Raw genomic sequence first — 15,123 nt, forward strand, 5'->3', positions numbered from 1 at the left:
TTTGACTTTTGACTTTGGCATAATTTGGAAGGTTATCATTGCACTCAATGTTATTTATTTTTAACATTTTCCTATGGGATGTATTTGTGACTCCCTCTAGAGCAGGGGTGGCCAAACTGTGGCTTCCAGATGTCCATGGGCTATAATTCCCATGAGCCCCAGTTTGGCTACCCGTGCACTAGAGTTTACTGTTGTGGATGCTTGTGCTTGCTATTCACCAAAAAATAAGGGTCAAAGCAGACATTATGGTAGTATGACTGGTCTTGTCAAACAGCTTGGGAAATTCAGGAGTTTTGGGAAGAGAGTCTTGGGGGTGGGGGTTAGGAAAGGGAGGGACTTCAGCAAAATTTTATGCCATAGAGTTGAACTACCAAGCAGCCATATTCTCCAGGTAAACTGATCTCTGTTTTTTTGAGATCAGTTGTACTTCTGGGACATCTCCAGACCGTATGTGAAGACAGGCAACCCTAGATAATTTTTGTATCACAATCATACAAAGTTCCTCTAAAGATAAGGTTGGAGAGGATTAAGTTTATTACCCCTCATCTAACCCATTAGCATCTCTGAGAGCTAAACGGCCAAATTAGAGTTCTTTTGCCCAGCGCCAATTAATCACACTGAGAGAAAACCTTTTAAATATTTTTACTGCATAAGAAATATAAACACAGAGAAGTTCCCAAATCTGCTCAGAGAACAATAGGATTATATAGTGTTAAATATCATGTTATTGGAGATTGGGAAAGATGATGCCCTTGCAGGTTGAACCAATAGCCTCTACCTCCCAGGAAAACCCTACAGCCATTATACCTGCCTTGCAGAAACTGCTGACAAGTCCAAAAAGTTGCTTGCATGCTTCCCCCCCCCCCAACCTCCAATTGTTTACATAAGCAGTAATGATACACTCTTCTCTCCTGATTTGGGCCAGGGCCGGTGGCGACATTGTTTGTATGCTGGGATTAGCCCTATTGCCCTGCCGCCACCAGGCCAGCCTTCCCACCCCATGCATAATTGGTCTTAGTGGGGCAAATAGTAGCTCCCTGAGATTGTTTCAAGTTGGGAAAATGAGTATAGAGTGAAAGACATAAGCCTCTTCTCTGCATTCTGTGATCTCAGTTCAATCTATTCCTTCCACACCTGGGAGTTCAGTTCCGTGCACAGAATGCTCTATGCCAGTGGTTCTCAACCTTCCTAATGCCGTGATCCTTTAATCCAGTTCCTCATGTTGTGGTGACACCCAGCCATAAAATTATGCAAGTGTTCTTTCACAGGAATTAAACTGAAACTAATTAATGGCGTGAAGATTCATTGTTCATGATTGTATATCATTCCCTCCCCCCCACCCCGGGATTTCTCAGTTCAGTTCTGCCTCTTGTCCCACCATACCAATCTCATTCTTTTCTGCTACACCAGACAGAAAAATGCTCAATCTCGATCTACCCCGCAAGGCTGTTGTATGGATAGCGCCCCACCCAGCCAAGCTGCTTGCCCTGCCGTGACCCCTATTGTTCGACCCCCAAAGGGGTCCCGACCCCCAGGTTGAGAACCACTGCTCTATGCGCATTTGAATGAAACACTTGTGGTGGCCACTGAGGTACACTAGGATATTTTAGCATGTATTAAACATTTATTTTAACATATATGTTTTAACATATTTTAACACTAGAATATTTTAACACGTCCTTAGAATATTTCAGTTTGGCTATGAGGTCTTATGGCAAGAGTGCTGAACTTGAACAGATAATGACATCTGTTCACATCTCCATTCAGATTCAGTCCTAGACTGTTACCTCATATGCTCTGACATATTCCACTGCTCTTTCTGCTGAATGTGTAGAGGACAGCTTGAAGGATATAACTGAGCAGAGTTATACCCTTCTAAGCCCCTTGACAACTTCAGTGGACTTAGATGCAACTCTGCATAGGCTGGCCATGTAAATCCCTTTTGTGTTCTTGGTTGGTGCTCCAAATTGTGTTTGATTCCATGTTCTGGCTCCCTTTCTTTTATACAGAATTTAGAATTATTTTATGCAGATAGGTATAGCAGTAAAGTGGGCTAAGATACACCTGAGCCACTGTTGTGGGAAAATAGTATATCTTTCCTTCTGCCACAGAAGGAGACCATCATTTCTAGGTGCAAACTCAAACCAGCAGACATTTCTATTTGGACACCACTGATTTACTGTTTTCTTGTTTATTTCTAGCAGGAGATATTGTGCAAACTCTTATCTCAGGACATTTTGACTTAAGAAAACTGCAGATCCAGGAAGTTTCCCATCCAAATGAAGACAATCAGACTCTTGCCTGTTCAGGACAGTCCAGGACTAGACAACACAAAACCCAGGAATGCCCCTTCCGATGTGAACCTAATTCATCAAAGACTGGTTCTGGAGGACAACAGAATCAAAGGCATCAATCCAAACTACAGGAAATTCCCCTCCATGGTGGAGACAGGCCAAACACTGGTTCTTCAGAACGGAATCCTGGTTCTACAGGACAGCAGAACAGACATTCCCAGACATCTGGCCAGAGGCAGGACTCTCCTTCATCTGGGTAAGGAACCAGGATGGAGACTGAGTTTGGAATATGCATACTACAGTATTAAGATTATTATATTACAATTAATGTTAATATTGCTGAGATGTCAGAGCATGAAGGACAGAATACAGGATGTGAATAGATTAAGTCACACATACTGCTGGGATCTCTGCATATTTCCTGGGTTGTCTCACTAGATTCATTGGGATTAATCCGTGTGTGATTAGGAGTTCAGCCTTCCTGGGAGCAGAGAAATAGGATGAAAATATACCGTTAAATATAGTCCATTGGAGTGTTTGCTTCGGATCTAGGTTATTGTAGACCTAACCACCCTTTCTTTCTGAAAGAGACTCTGTATTTTTGCTAATATGATTGGCAAAAAGACAATAGATGCGGCTTTTTCCTATCCATGTGCATTCTTCTTTGGCAAAAGGAATACAGCATCTATCAGGAAAAGGGTAGTGATTTAGTGCATTCACTAAAGTTGTCATCTGCTTTCCTCACCTATTTATAAAATGGGGGAACAGTAACTAATTTCATAGGGCCATTGGACAGACAAACAGTGGAATCTTTATTGCAGTGTTTTGGGTTTTAACCCTCAAACAACCTAAAAACATTTACACATTACTATCGGGCTTATGTGCCTACCCCAAGAAAAATTCCAATGTATTGTGGTAGAAAAGGTCACCACAGAAGCAAAAATATCTGTGGTGGCAGAAATCACTGTATTTGGAAATATGGAAACATTCTCAGTCTGAAAACACACTTTTGCATTGGGCAGAATGCTTTCTTGAATGTACATGCCCCTCTCATTTTGCCTATTGAATAACTTGCTATAATATTCATTTGCAATTTGAAAAAATACATATTTTGATCCTTTGATATTAAAAAAACTAACACCAGTTATTCTGGCTTTTAAACAAAATCACATTGTATTAGTGATTTTGTTGTTGTTAGGTGCGAAGTCGTGTCCGACCCATTGCCTTCCTGTCCTCTACCATTCCCCGGAGTCCATTTAAGTTTGCACCTACTGCTTCAGTGGCTCCATCCAGCCACCTCATTCTCTGTCGTCCCCTTCTTCTTTTGCCCCCAATCGCTCCCAGCATTAGGCTCTTCTCCAGGGAGTCCTTCCTTCTCATGAGGTGGCCAAAGTATTTGAGTTTCATCTTCAGGATCTGGCCTTCTAAAGAGCAGTCAGGGTTGATCTCCTCTAGGACTGACCGGTTTGTTCGCCTTGCAGTCCAAGGGACTCGCAAGAGTCTTCTCCAGCACCAGAGTTCAAAAGCCTCAATTCTTTGATGCTCGGCCTTCCTTCTGGTCCAACTTTCTCAGCCATACATTGCAACTGGGAATACTATAGCCTTTACTAAACACACTTTTGTTGGCAGGGTATGTCTCTGCTTTTTAGGATGCTGCCTAAATTTGCCATAGCTTTCCTCCCCAGGAGCAAGCGTCTTTTAATTTCTTTGCTGCAGTCCCCATCTGCAGTGATCTTGGAGCCCAGGAAAATAAAATCTGTCACTATCTCAATTTCTTCCCCATCTATTTACCAGGAATTGAGAGGGCCGGATGCTATGATCTTTGTTTTCTTGTTGTTGAGTTTCAAGACAACTTTTGCACTCTCCTTCTTCACCCGCATCAACAGGCTCTTTAGTTCCTCTTCACTTTCTGCCATTAGAGTGGTATCATCTGCATATCTGAGGTTGTTGATATTTCTCCCTGCAATCTTGATCCCAATTTGTGACTCCTCTAATCTCGCCTTTCTCATGATGTGCTCCGCATACAAGTTAAATAAGCAAGGAGACAGTATACAGCCTTGCCGAACTTCTTTCTCAATTTTGAACCAATCAGCGATTCCATGCTCAGTTCTCACTGTTGCTTCTTGACCTGCATATAAGTTTCTCAAGAGACAAATAAGATGCTCTGGTATTCCCATCTCTTTAAGAACTTGCCACAATTTGTTGTGCTTCACACAATCAAAGGCTTTAGCATAGTCAACGAAGCAGAAGTAGATGTTCTTCTGGAACTCCCTAGCTTTCTCCATGATAAGATGCTCTGGTATTCCCATCTCTTTAAGAACTTGACACAATTTGTTGTGCTCCACACAATCAAAGGCTTTAGCATAGTCAATGAAGCAGAAGTAGATGTTCTTCTGGAACTCCCTAGCTTTCTCCATGATCCAGCGTATGTTGGCAATTTGATCTCTAGTTCCTCTGCCTCTTCGAAATCCTGCCTGTACTTCTGGAAGTTCTCGGTCCACATATTGCTGGAGCCTAGCTTGTAGGATTTTGAGCAGAACTTTGCTAGCATGAGAAATGAGTGCAATGGTGCGGTAGTTTGAACATTCTTTGGCATTGCCCTTCTTTGGGATTGGAATGTAAACTGACCTTTTCCAATCCTGTGGCCATTGTTGAGTTTTCCAAATTTGCTGGCATATTGAGTGTAGCACCATTCTATTGTTTTCTTCTATTTGTTTGCACTGTTCATTTAAGAAGGCATTCTTATCTCTTCTAGCTTTTCTCTGGAATTCTGCATTCAATTGGGTGTATCTTTCTCTTTCTCCCTTGCCTTTCACTTCCCTTCTCTCCTTAGCTATTTGTAAAGCTTCCCCAGACAGCCATTTTGATTTCTTGCATTTCTTTTTCTTTGGGATGGTTTTAGTTGCTACCTCTTGTACAATGTTGCGAACCTCTGTCCATAGTTCTTCAGGCACTCAGGCAGGGGCCAAGGCATTAGCTGTGCTGCCCCAAGGGCCTAGACAGGGGCTGTGCCATCAGTGAGGGCCAATGCACCAGCTGCACCGCCCTCGGAGGCCCAGGCAGGGCTGTGCCGCCCCAGAGCCCAAGGCAGTGGCCGCGCCACCCCCTGCTTGAGGGGAATGAGGGAAACAGGAGGGGGGGGGGAGAAGGGAAGGGAGTCTGTTTGTGTGTGTGTGTGTGCAAGAGAGGGAGGGAGGAGGAATCAAGGAGCAGGTTGGGAAATGAACAGGTAAGAGGGGTGGGGTAAGGAAGTCTCTCTTTCTCTGAGTATGTGTATGTGTGTTTGCATGGGAGGGAGGGAGAGGGCCCTGACCAATGACCCCTGCAGCAGATATGTGTTCCTCTGAGAGGTTGACTTGTCAGGCAGATTTTTTTCTTTGTTCAGGCCAATATGTTACATTGCTGGCATTACCTACCCCAGGCTTCTTAACCAGGATTTCATAAAGGGGTTTCTTGACTTCCCTGGAAGGGTTTCCTGAATGGGTGAAAGTTAATTACTTTTTAAATATATTTTAATTTGTTAAACATTTATCAAGTGATATAAAGGACCATATATGGTCATCAAGTAGCTCCCCCTCCAAAATCGTTCAATGATGGGACTGGAGAAGGTGGGAAGGAGAGACACCCCAAGTGGGCATGTGCCCAGCTATGCTTCCCAACCATATTTTGCAAGATCGTGTCACTTCTCGGGTTTCTCAAAGCCTGGAGACTGTTTCAGGGGTTTCTCAATGGCAAAAAAGTTGAGAAAGGCTGACCTATCCCAACACCAAAATTATTAGATTTCAGGAGTTATTTTTATACATAAGTGCTTTATGTTTACAGAAATAAAACACTAAATGATAACTGAAAAGAGAATACACCGTACTATTCTAGAGGAGAAAATTTAATAAGAGCCATTTTCTTTGCAATATGTACCCCTGAAAAATCAAAAACAGCAGCAACAACAGGAAACTGGAGTGCTATATTTACCCCTTAAGCTCTTAGAGGATTAAAAATAAAACCCTTAACTATACCTTGCAAATTACTGAGACTAACTTCTGAGAAAAGTTATTTATGATTGGGTTTAAAAGAATGGTTTCATCAGTAAAGCGACAATACATGCAGGGCTGTGCATATTAATCACGTACCATGCCATATCAAGCTTGGACTGTGATACAAATTTTGTACCTTCAGGATCATTGCCCTGTGTGTAATGTTATAAACATATAAAATAAAGACACATTGCTATTCATTTTAGACAGAACTATTCACAGTAATCAGAATCTAGGCTGCCACAATAGTAAAAATAACTACAGACCTCTGAATAACATATAATTTAGCCAGTTAGTAAAGGATTACATGTTCCATGCAGGTGTGATCTGTGTTGGTCTGAGGAATTTTAGGAAAGTTTCAGCTGTGGGAAATAATGATAAAGTAGTGATATAATCAGTAAATGACTGCAGTCAGAGGAAAAGACAGGGGAGAGGATGTGATTTCAAGGCTGGACCCAAACTGTAGTGGCTATTTCCCCCAGAAAGAGAATATAGTAAGCAGCAGTCCAGGACTGGTTCACCACTCAAGTGACAACTGCCAGATTTGCAGATAGTGGCTTTTGAAAAGAGATGAAGGTGCCTAGTGCCATCACTGCCTTCCAGATGTGTGCCACTGCTGCTCAGGTGGGATAAAGAATGCTTCCATAGTGTGTCTTATGGCCAGTGATGGCAACAGGGGAGGAGGCATCTCTCAGGTATTTATGTATTTGTTACATTTACATGCTGCTGCTCCTGGCCAGCCAATTAGCAGCGGCTCACAACAGTAATAATTCATAACAATAAAATACAAAATAAGCAATAACAATAAAAAAATCAGCTCTGCCATTCTCAGCCCACCCACCCCAACTCACACTCAACCTACCTCATATGTCCTATGGTGGAGGAGGGGCTTTAGATCTTTTTTCAGCCTGACATCAACCAAATGCCTGGTGGAAGAGCTCCATCTTGCAGGCCCTGTGGAACCAAGTCAGTTCCGTCAGGGCCCTCATCTCTTCCAGGAGCTCATTCTACCAGGTAGAGGCCAGGTCTGAAAAGGCCCTGGCCCTGATCAATTGAAAAATAAAGTAGACAAACTCTATTCAAATGAATAAGAATTGTGTTTCTCATTTAGTTTGGTGACATCTTGTTCAAGTAAGTTAAAATTATTTATTTTTTAAACGTATCCTTCCCTGTCTCATTAATGTTCTTTAGTTCCGTGTCAGAGGGCTTTTCTGCACTCTCATTTTTCTCACTTGTGTGTTCCTGTTGTTACATCCCCCTTACCATTCTGTACATCTTTTTCTCCCTCTAGTGGTCAATTCGATATTATATCATGTTGCTTGCTGTTCAGCATACCTCCCTGAAGATTTTAATTGCAAGTTTTATGCCAGACATAGGGTTTTTCTGCATTCTCTTTTTCCTCACCTGTAAGATTTGTTTCTTCAGAGGGAGTGGTGGTGGGATTTCTATTCCACACGTGGGACAGATTTGATGATACATTGGTTTATGTCTGGCATAACTCCCTGCAGATTTAAATTGCAACTTTATTTGCCAGACATAAACTGGTGTAATATTGAATCAACTACGGGGTGGATCAACCACACATGCGGAACATATCCTCCCCTCCAAGAAACAGAAACTTACAAGAGAGGAAAATGAAAGTGGAAAAGCCCATAAAGTGACCACTAGAGGGAGCAAAGCACATGTGAAACAGAAAGAAAAAATACCCAAAGAAACAGGCACATGCAAGCAAGAAAAAGGAGAATGCGGAAAAGTCCGCAGTCACATTTGTGAAATGGTATCCTGTTTTCACACCTATGTATGTTTGTTTGCTTACTTCATTTATAGCCTGCCATTACCATTGAGATTCTAAGCAAATAGTAGTCACAACTAAATCAATGCAATAGAAATATACAAAAACAATGCAATACAAACAATACAATTCAACATATAACAATAATACCGTATATACTCGCATATAAACTGACCCAGATATAAGCTGAGGCACATAATTTTACCACAAAATCTGGGCACATTTATTGACTCGCATATAAGCCAAGGGTGGAAATGCAGCAGTTACTGGTAAATTTACATTAATTGAGGCACCAGTAGGTTAAATGTTTTTGAATATTTATTTCAAAGAAAAACAGTATACTAGCTCTGTCAGTGCAAAAGAGGGCCAGCAAACCAGAGCAGAAAAACAGTACCCGAAGTTGGCAACCACCTACAACAAGTACAACAGCTACCAAACTGGGAGAATGGGCTACTGTAACTACAGCTACAGTGCCCCCCCAGAACAAAACACTGAAATCAAGAACTGTAAAACTCAACACTGAAAGAAAGAACTGTAAAAATCAACTTTTAAAAGAAACACAACCCCAAGAAGAACAGGCAAACAATGCTCCCCCTCACAAAAAAAGAAGAAATAAACATTAGGAGAAACAGTAAATCCCAAAGCACCCCCAAAAGCCACCTCACCCCACCCACAGAAACCAAAAGAATAGTTTGGAAGAAGTAAAGGCAAAAGGAAAAAAAAGATGAGAGCCCCTCACTCAAACCATTGCTGTCTTACAAGCAGCCAGAGCAAGCAAACCTCAGCTTGCAGGAGGTTTGCAGAAGCAATGTGATGATTGGCTGACTGTGAGAAGCCTGTTAGTTCAATTACCGTATATACCTGCATATACGGGCCGTGATGGACCAGCTCCTGGCATTCCTGGAGGAAACTTCGGCGCTCGACCCATATCAGTCTGGCTTTCGTCCTGGCCACAGGGTGGAGACGGTGCTGGTCGCCCTGTTGGATGATCTCTGTCACCAGCTGGATTGAGGCGGATCTGCTGTGCTTGTTCTTCTAGATCTGTCGGCCGCGTTTGACATGGTCTGCTGGCACACTGCCTCACCAGGTCAGGGATAAGGAGGATAGCGCTCAGCTGGTCACACTCCTTCCTCCAAAACCGGATCCAGAGGGTGGCAGTTGGGGAGGAACTTTCGGGCACCTATAGGCTCCCATGTGGTCCCTCAGGGCTCGGTGCTCTCCCCCACATTATTTAACATCTTTATGCACCCTCTGCACCCTCTGGCCCAGCTGGTATGGAGTTTTGGGCTGGGTTGCCATCAGTACGCTGATGACACCCAGCTCTATCTCCTCATGGACGGCTGCCTGGACTCCCCCCCGGATCCATTTGCCAGATGTTTGAAATCCGTGGCTGAATGGCTCGCGCAGAGTCGCCTGAAACTCAACCCCTCCAAGACGGAGGTCCTGTGGTTAGGCCTTAGGGGACCAGGAGAGGAAGCGCGTTTACCCTCCCTGGCAGGGACGCAACTTGGGACGCATCCCAAGCCAGGAATTTGGGGGTGACCATTGCTGCCTCCTTAACACTCGAGGCTCAGGTCAAGAAGGTAACAAGACAGGCTTTTTTCCATCTGCGCCAAACTCAGCTACTAGCACCCTACCTGTTCACCGAACACCTGGCCACAGTGATCCATGCGACGGTCACCCCCAGAATAGATTTCTGTAACTTGCTCTACGCTGGCATGCCTGTGGGCCTGATCTGGAAGCTTCAACTGGTACAGAATACAGCTGCTAGAGTCCTCACAGGCCCATCTTGAAAGCCCATATCAGCCACTACTGAGACAGCTGCACTGGTTGCCGGTTATTTTCCAGATCCGGTTCAAGGTTTTGGTTTTGACCTTCAAGGCCTTACATAGTCTGGGCCCAGCGTACCTGAGGGACCGCCTGTTGTCCTATGCCCCCCGCAGGGCTTTACGATCTGCGGGCTCGAACTTATTGGTCATTCCTGGCCCCAGAGAAGCTCGCCTAGCCTTGACCAGGGCAAGGGCCTTTTCGTCCTGGTCCTGACCTGGTGGAATGTGCTCCCGGAAGAGCTACGGGCCTTATGGGAGATTACAGCGTTCCGCAGGGCCTGTAAGACGGAGCTCTTCCACCAGGTCGCTGGATGAGACTGGGCCGCAAGGAAGATCTGCCCCCCCCCCTTATAGCAGTGTGGCACCAGTAGCAAAATGTAATCAGCACCCTCTATTTTCCAACACCCATCACCCCTCTAGAATGGGTTATCTGGGGTAATTGTTTTTGCCGCATCTGTTCTACTGTTTTATTTTGTGTATTATTGTGTAATTGGGGTTTAATGGATTTTACTGTACAGTTTTTTTTGGGGGGGGTTATGCTGTAACTCGCCTCGAGCCTCCGGGGAGAGGTGAGTAACAAGTCTAATTAATAATAATAATGATGATGATGATGATGATGATGATGATGATGATGATAATAAGCCAAGGAGGACTTTTTCAATGTGAATACTGTGCTGAAAAACTCGGCTTATACACGAGTATATACGGTAATAATAATACAAAGCTGAATAATAATATAATGAAAACAGTACTACAGAAACAATGAGCTCTGCAGTGACAATTACTGTGGTGGTCTACATCAGCTGGAACTTTCACATTGTATTCAAGGGGAGACAGAAGTAGAGTCCATTATGATACTCTCTCCTTGAGGCATGGATCCATGTGGTTGCTTTCACCAGACCCACCTGCCAACCTAAGAGACATTTAAGAAAGCAGTTTGTGCAGCTGCATTAACTTGCTTCCTGAGCAATAATACTTTATAGTGGTTCAGGGATCCACATCATGGTGGCCATGGACTCTATGGCACCCGCCACATCTTTCCCAGCACCTGCTAAATGTTTTCTAGAAAATGGATGGGGCCTGTGGGACTTTTGCCCAGCAAGGCATCTGATTAATCAATGGAGATCTGATTGGCTATGCAGATCCAAAAAATCAAAAAACAAAACAAAAACAAAACAGTTGCTTCATCAGCAGCCATCACCACAATACAAGAATTTGGATAGTTGAAGGAAAGCTGTGTGTATGCTGATTCCGTGCTCCCCCATTCAGCCAGCTGGGTGACCTTGGCCTCGCCACAGCACTGATGAAGCTGTTCTGACCAAGCAGTAATATCAGGGCTCTCTCAGCCTCACCTACCTCACAGGGTGTCTGTTGTGGGGAGAGGAAAGGGAAGGCAAGTGTAAGCCACTTGACTCTTTCGGGTAGAGAAAAGCAGCATATAAGAACCAACTCCTCCTCCTCCTCCTCCTTCATACAATAAGAGCAACAAGGAATTGCAACTCTTGTTTATATTCAAACCATGATAATCTGCTAGAGCCACCAAGTCTGAAAGTAGACCAAAAGTGGTCTAGAGCAGGAGAAGGCCTGAAGTTGTTCCATAACAACATTTTAAAACACCATGCCTGGAAATGGCAAATTTGAGCATTGGTAATAATTGTTTATATTATTCTTCTTAAGTGATGGTGTCTTAACGTATAGTCAGATAACTGCCTGTTTTAAGTGACTGAGAAAAAAGATACCCTGAGTCAACTATGGACTTCAGGAATTCATTAATGCTCTTCTTACAAGATTTGAGTAACCAGGATGGACAGGGGTCAAAATACAAGTAGTGGCCTTCACAGATTCCAAGATCCTACTAACATCTATTATTGTAAAACTTGTTCAAATGATCAGAATGCTCCAGCAACAGAGCAGACAGTGTATACTCCCAATGCCTGAACTATGTTATAAATCAGAACACATTTAATAGAATTTTTCAGCAAAAGTCTTCACAGAAGTGTCATGACTAATAAGCAGTATTTAAAGACTCTGACCTAGGAGGCCAATACTCATCATTAGCTGTGAACAGCTGATGCAATGGTAGCAGAGAACTATGACTTTTTTCACTGCTGCAACAGACACATCACAGGCCTTCTGATTAGCTTTATAGTGTACTCTTTCAGGTTGTCAGGGACTTCTGTTTGCTAGATTCAGGGGTCTGATGGTTTCTACCACTCTAGACATATTCTAACCTCCTTCAAGTCACCCAGCTCTACTGTAAACCAAAGTGTAGGATTCTACCTTGAAGGTGGGAGAGATCATTGGGGTACAACCCTTTCAGCGGTTTCCAAGATCTTTGCATTCTAGGCTCTCACCATGGCCTTGAAAGAGTTGGTACTTGGAATCTTAAAAAAAAACCTGGATATTTTAGAATTGGGTAGGACTATAAATCCTTATGGGTAAATATAATCTTAATCACCCTCTTCCTCTTACCCTTGCAATGTATCATAGAATCATAGCATTGGAAGGTACTGCCAGGGTAATCTAGGTCAACCCCCTGCACATTGCAGGAACTCACAACTACCTGCCCACCCACAGTGACCCCAATTTCATGCCCAAGTGATCCCCTCAGCAAAAATCTCCAGAATCCAGCATGGCTTGGAAGAAATTCCATCTCACAGTGGTGACTTAAATCAGGCCTCCCTGCAAAGGCTGAGTACAAAAATGAAATCCACACAAATTTCTTCATTTGTTTGGCCTGCCACAATCTGAAGGAGACCCATAGTGACCAAGAAGGCCACAGAATACTGTACTGACCAAGGTAAGGTGCCATGGCTGTGGAAGTCCTCCCAGAATACTCCTCCTGGCGCTTTCCAGCACCAAACTTGAGACTGCCTCCCCCAACTCAAACAGGGTACCCATTGGAGAATGTTTTAATATAAATCGTTTGAAAACCTTTAATCCCTTGCTTTATCTCCAGCATGAACCCTTATGCTGCTCTGGTGGACTGCCTGAGAGCTACCTGGTTAACAGGAAAGACACGGCCTATGGAATATCGGAAGACCCAGCTAGAGGCCCTGAGCCAATTTCTGGAGGAGAATGAAACAGATATCTTGCATGCCTTGAATGTAGACATGCGCAGGGTGAGTATGGAGATGTAGCCAGACGTTTTGGTGGAATTTCAATTTTCTTTGGTACCAGAGTCACATGATCTATGGTATAGCTTTTTGGGAGAGAGTGGACAACACCAATGCCTTTTTTCTCTCTTCACAGCCTCCTTTCGAGGGACAACTCGGAGAGGTTTCCATTACAAAGAATGAAGTGAACTTTGCGCTCAACAACCTGAGTTATTGGATGAAGGATGAGTGTGTGGATAAAAGCTTGGTAAGAGTGTCAAGCTGGGAGGGAAGGAAATGTGAACTTGCATGGGAAAGGAAAGAGGGTTTGTGCCTGATTGGTCAGAGTGTCCAAGGACTGTGCTATCAAACAGAGGGAGGATGGAATTTATATCTATCCTCTTTCCAAATTGTTATGTTGGTATTCCTTTTGAGAAGCAGAAGCCTCCAAACTGATCACTTCTGCAATCTAAACCAGAAGTTCAGTGGCATTTGAAAGATAAATACAATGGGCTTTTCTGCATGTGATAAATATAGTGAAATGCTCACCTCATGGAGGCATTATATTCTGGCCACTCCCACATCCAGCGTCTGGCCAGCCGACAGCTCACCACATCCTCCATTTTAAAGTGTGAGTTTGGGAATCACATAGGCCTATTATGCACGGCCGCTGAAACGGTGGCATGGAGAACGAGGAGGAGGAAGAAGCGAAGCAAACCGATTATGCACGGGATGGAGCACAACGGCGGCAAAACCCAGAGTATCCGATTATGCACGCAGATACTCCGGAGTCGCTTCTGGTTGCGCCCTGGTCCCAGGAAGCTCCACTTTCTTCCGCATCTCGCTAATGAGGCTTTTTCGGCGGCATAAGTTGACTCTGCACCCGGTTGCCGCCTGCAGCATGCATAATTGGTGATTTTAGCCGCTGCCATTCCACCCCGAATGCAGACTTTCCACTCCGTGCATAATGGGCCATAAAGTGGATTCACCAACCTAAAAAGCACTAACGCCTGGAGAGCAACTAGCAGACAACCAGCAGAAGGAAGGTATGGAGGCTTAAACACGGTAGAGTCGTCTGTATCATCCTGCCCTCACATCCGTTTCCCTCTCTTCCCCCCCAATCAGGAATGATTCTTCCACCCCCCCTCAAATCAAAGGACTCATGAATCATTAAGGGCCCGATCCAGCTGATCTGGCTTTGACACCCATTAAAGTCAATGGGGCCATTGGCTATAATGGGAATTTTGGATTTTCTGGGGCCTGGGGAGGTGGGATTTTAGTTACAGCCTCCAAACGTTCAGGTCACTTCCAGGAGGTGCTTCTCTGACTCCCTTCCAAATATCAGAATGATTGGTCCAAGATATCCATGTCTAGGGGCTCCGGAAGAGGGTGCTCCTATCCCTCCATTATATCCAATGGAGAGTCCACCCTGAAAGTTTGAAGGCTGTACCTCAACACCTCCCCCCAGGCCCCAGGAAAGACAGAAATGCCAAATTCTCATTGTAGTCAATGGAGGAAGGGGATTGGTTGACTGAATTGATTGATAGGTGGAAACGTGACACGAAGAGTCTGAGGAAGAGTGCTTGCACTCGAAAGCTCACACCCTGAATAAATCTTTGTTGGTCTTAAAGGTGCTACTGGACTCTGATTTTATTGTGCTTTGAATTCAGTGAGTTATTGTAGCAAAGTATTTGGGAAAGAACCTGGAAGGTAGATGAAAAGAGGATGATGTATAGAAGCTTCAAAGATTCCCACTCCAGTTTGGCTGCCAAACTTGACCAAAAACCTTGGGTGGAACCAGCCTGGATCTGCCAAATTAAACAAGGCGATGAGTTATGTCATAAAATAATAGCAAAGAATATAAACCTCAGCAAGTGAAATAGTCATGCTTTATAGCAGTGGTTCTCAACCTTCCTAATGCAGCGATCTTTTAATGCAGTTCCTCATGTTGTGGTGACCTCCCAATCATAAAATTATGCAAGTGTTCTTTCACAGAAATTAAACCAAAACTGGCCAATGGTGTGAAAATCCATTGTTCATGATCCTTATCCATTGTTGTTCCTCTATATATTTATGAAACAG

The 15,123-nt window shown here is 43.9% G+C and overlaps 1 protein-coding gene across 1 annotated transcript in view; it reads left to right on the forward strand.

Moving 5' to 3' along the window:
* LOC143828881 (aldehyde dehydrogenase family 3 member B1-like) overlaps nucleotides 1-15,123 on the forward strand; it is a 46,755-nt gene that overhangs the window by 14,765 nt on the left and 16,867 nt on the right. Inside the window, exons 2-4 of the mRNA XM_077319043.1 lie at nucleotides 2,132-2,550; nucleotides 12,906-13,068; nucleotides 13,199-13,309. Coding sequence (XP_077175158.1) covers nucleotides 2,132-2,550; nucleotides 12,906-13,068; nucleotides 13,199-13,309 — 693 coding nt within the window. The remainder of the gene's footprint in view (nucleotides 1-2,131; nucleotides 2,551-12,905; nucleotides 13,069-13,198; nucleotides 13,310-15,123) is intronic.

This window comes from Paroedura picta, chromosome 2 (assembly GCF_049243985.1).
Source record: "Paroedura picta isolate Pp20150507F chromosome 2, Ppicta_v3.0, whole genome shotgun sequence".
Classification (NCBI taxonomy): domain Eukaryota; kingdom Metazoa; phylum Chordata; class Lepidosauria; order Squamata; family Gekkonidae; genus Paroedura; species Paroedura picta.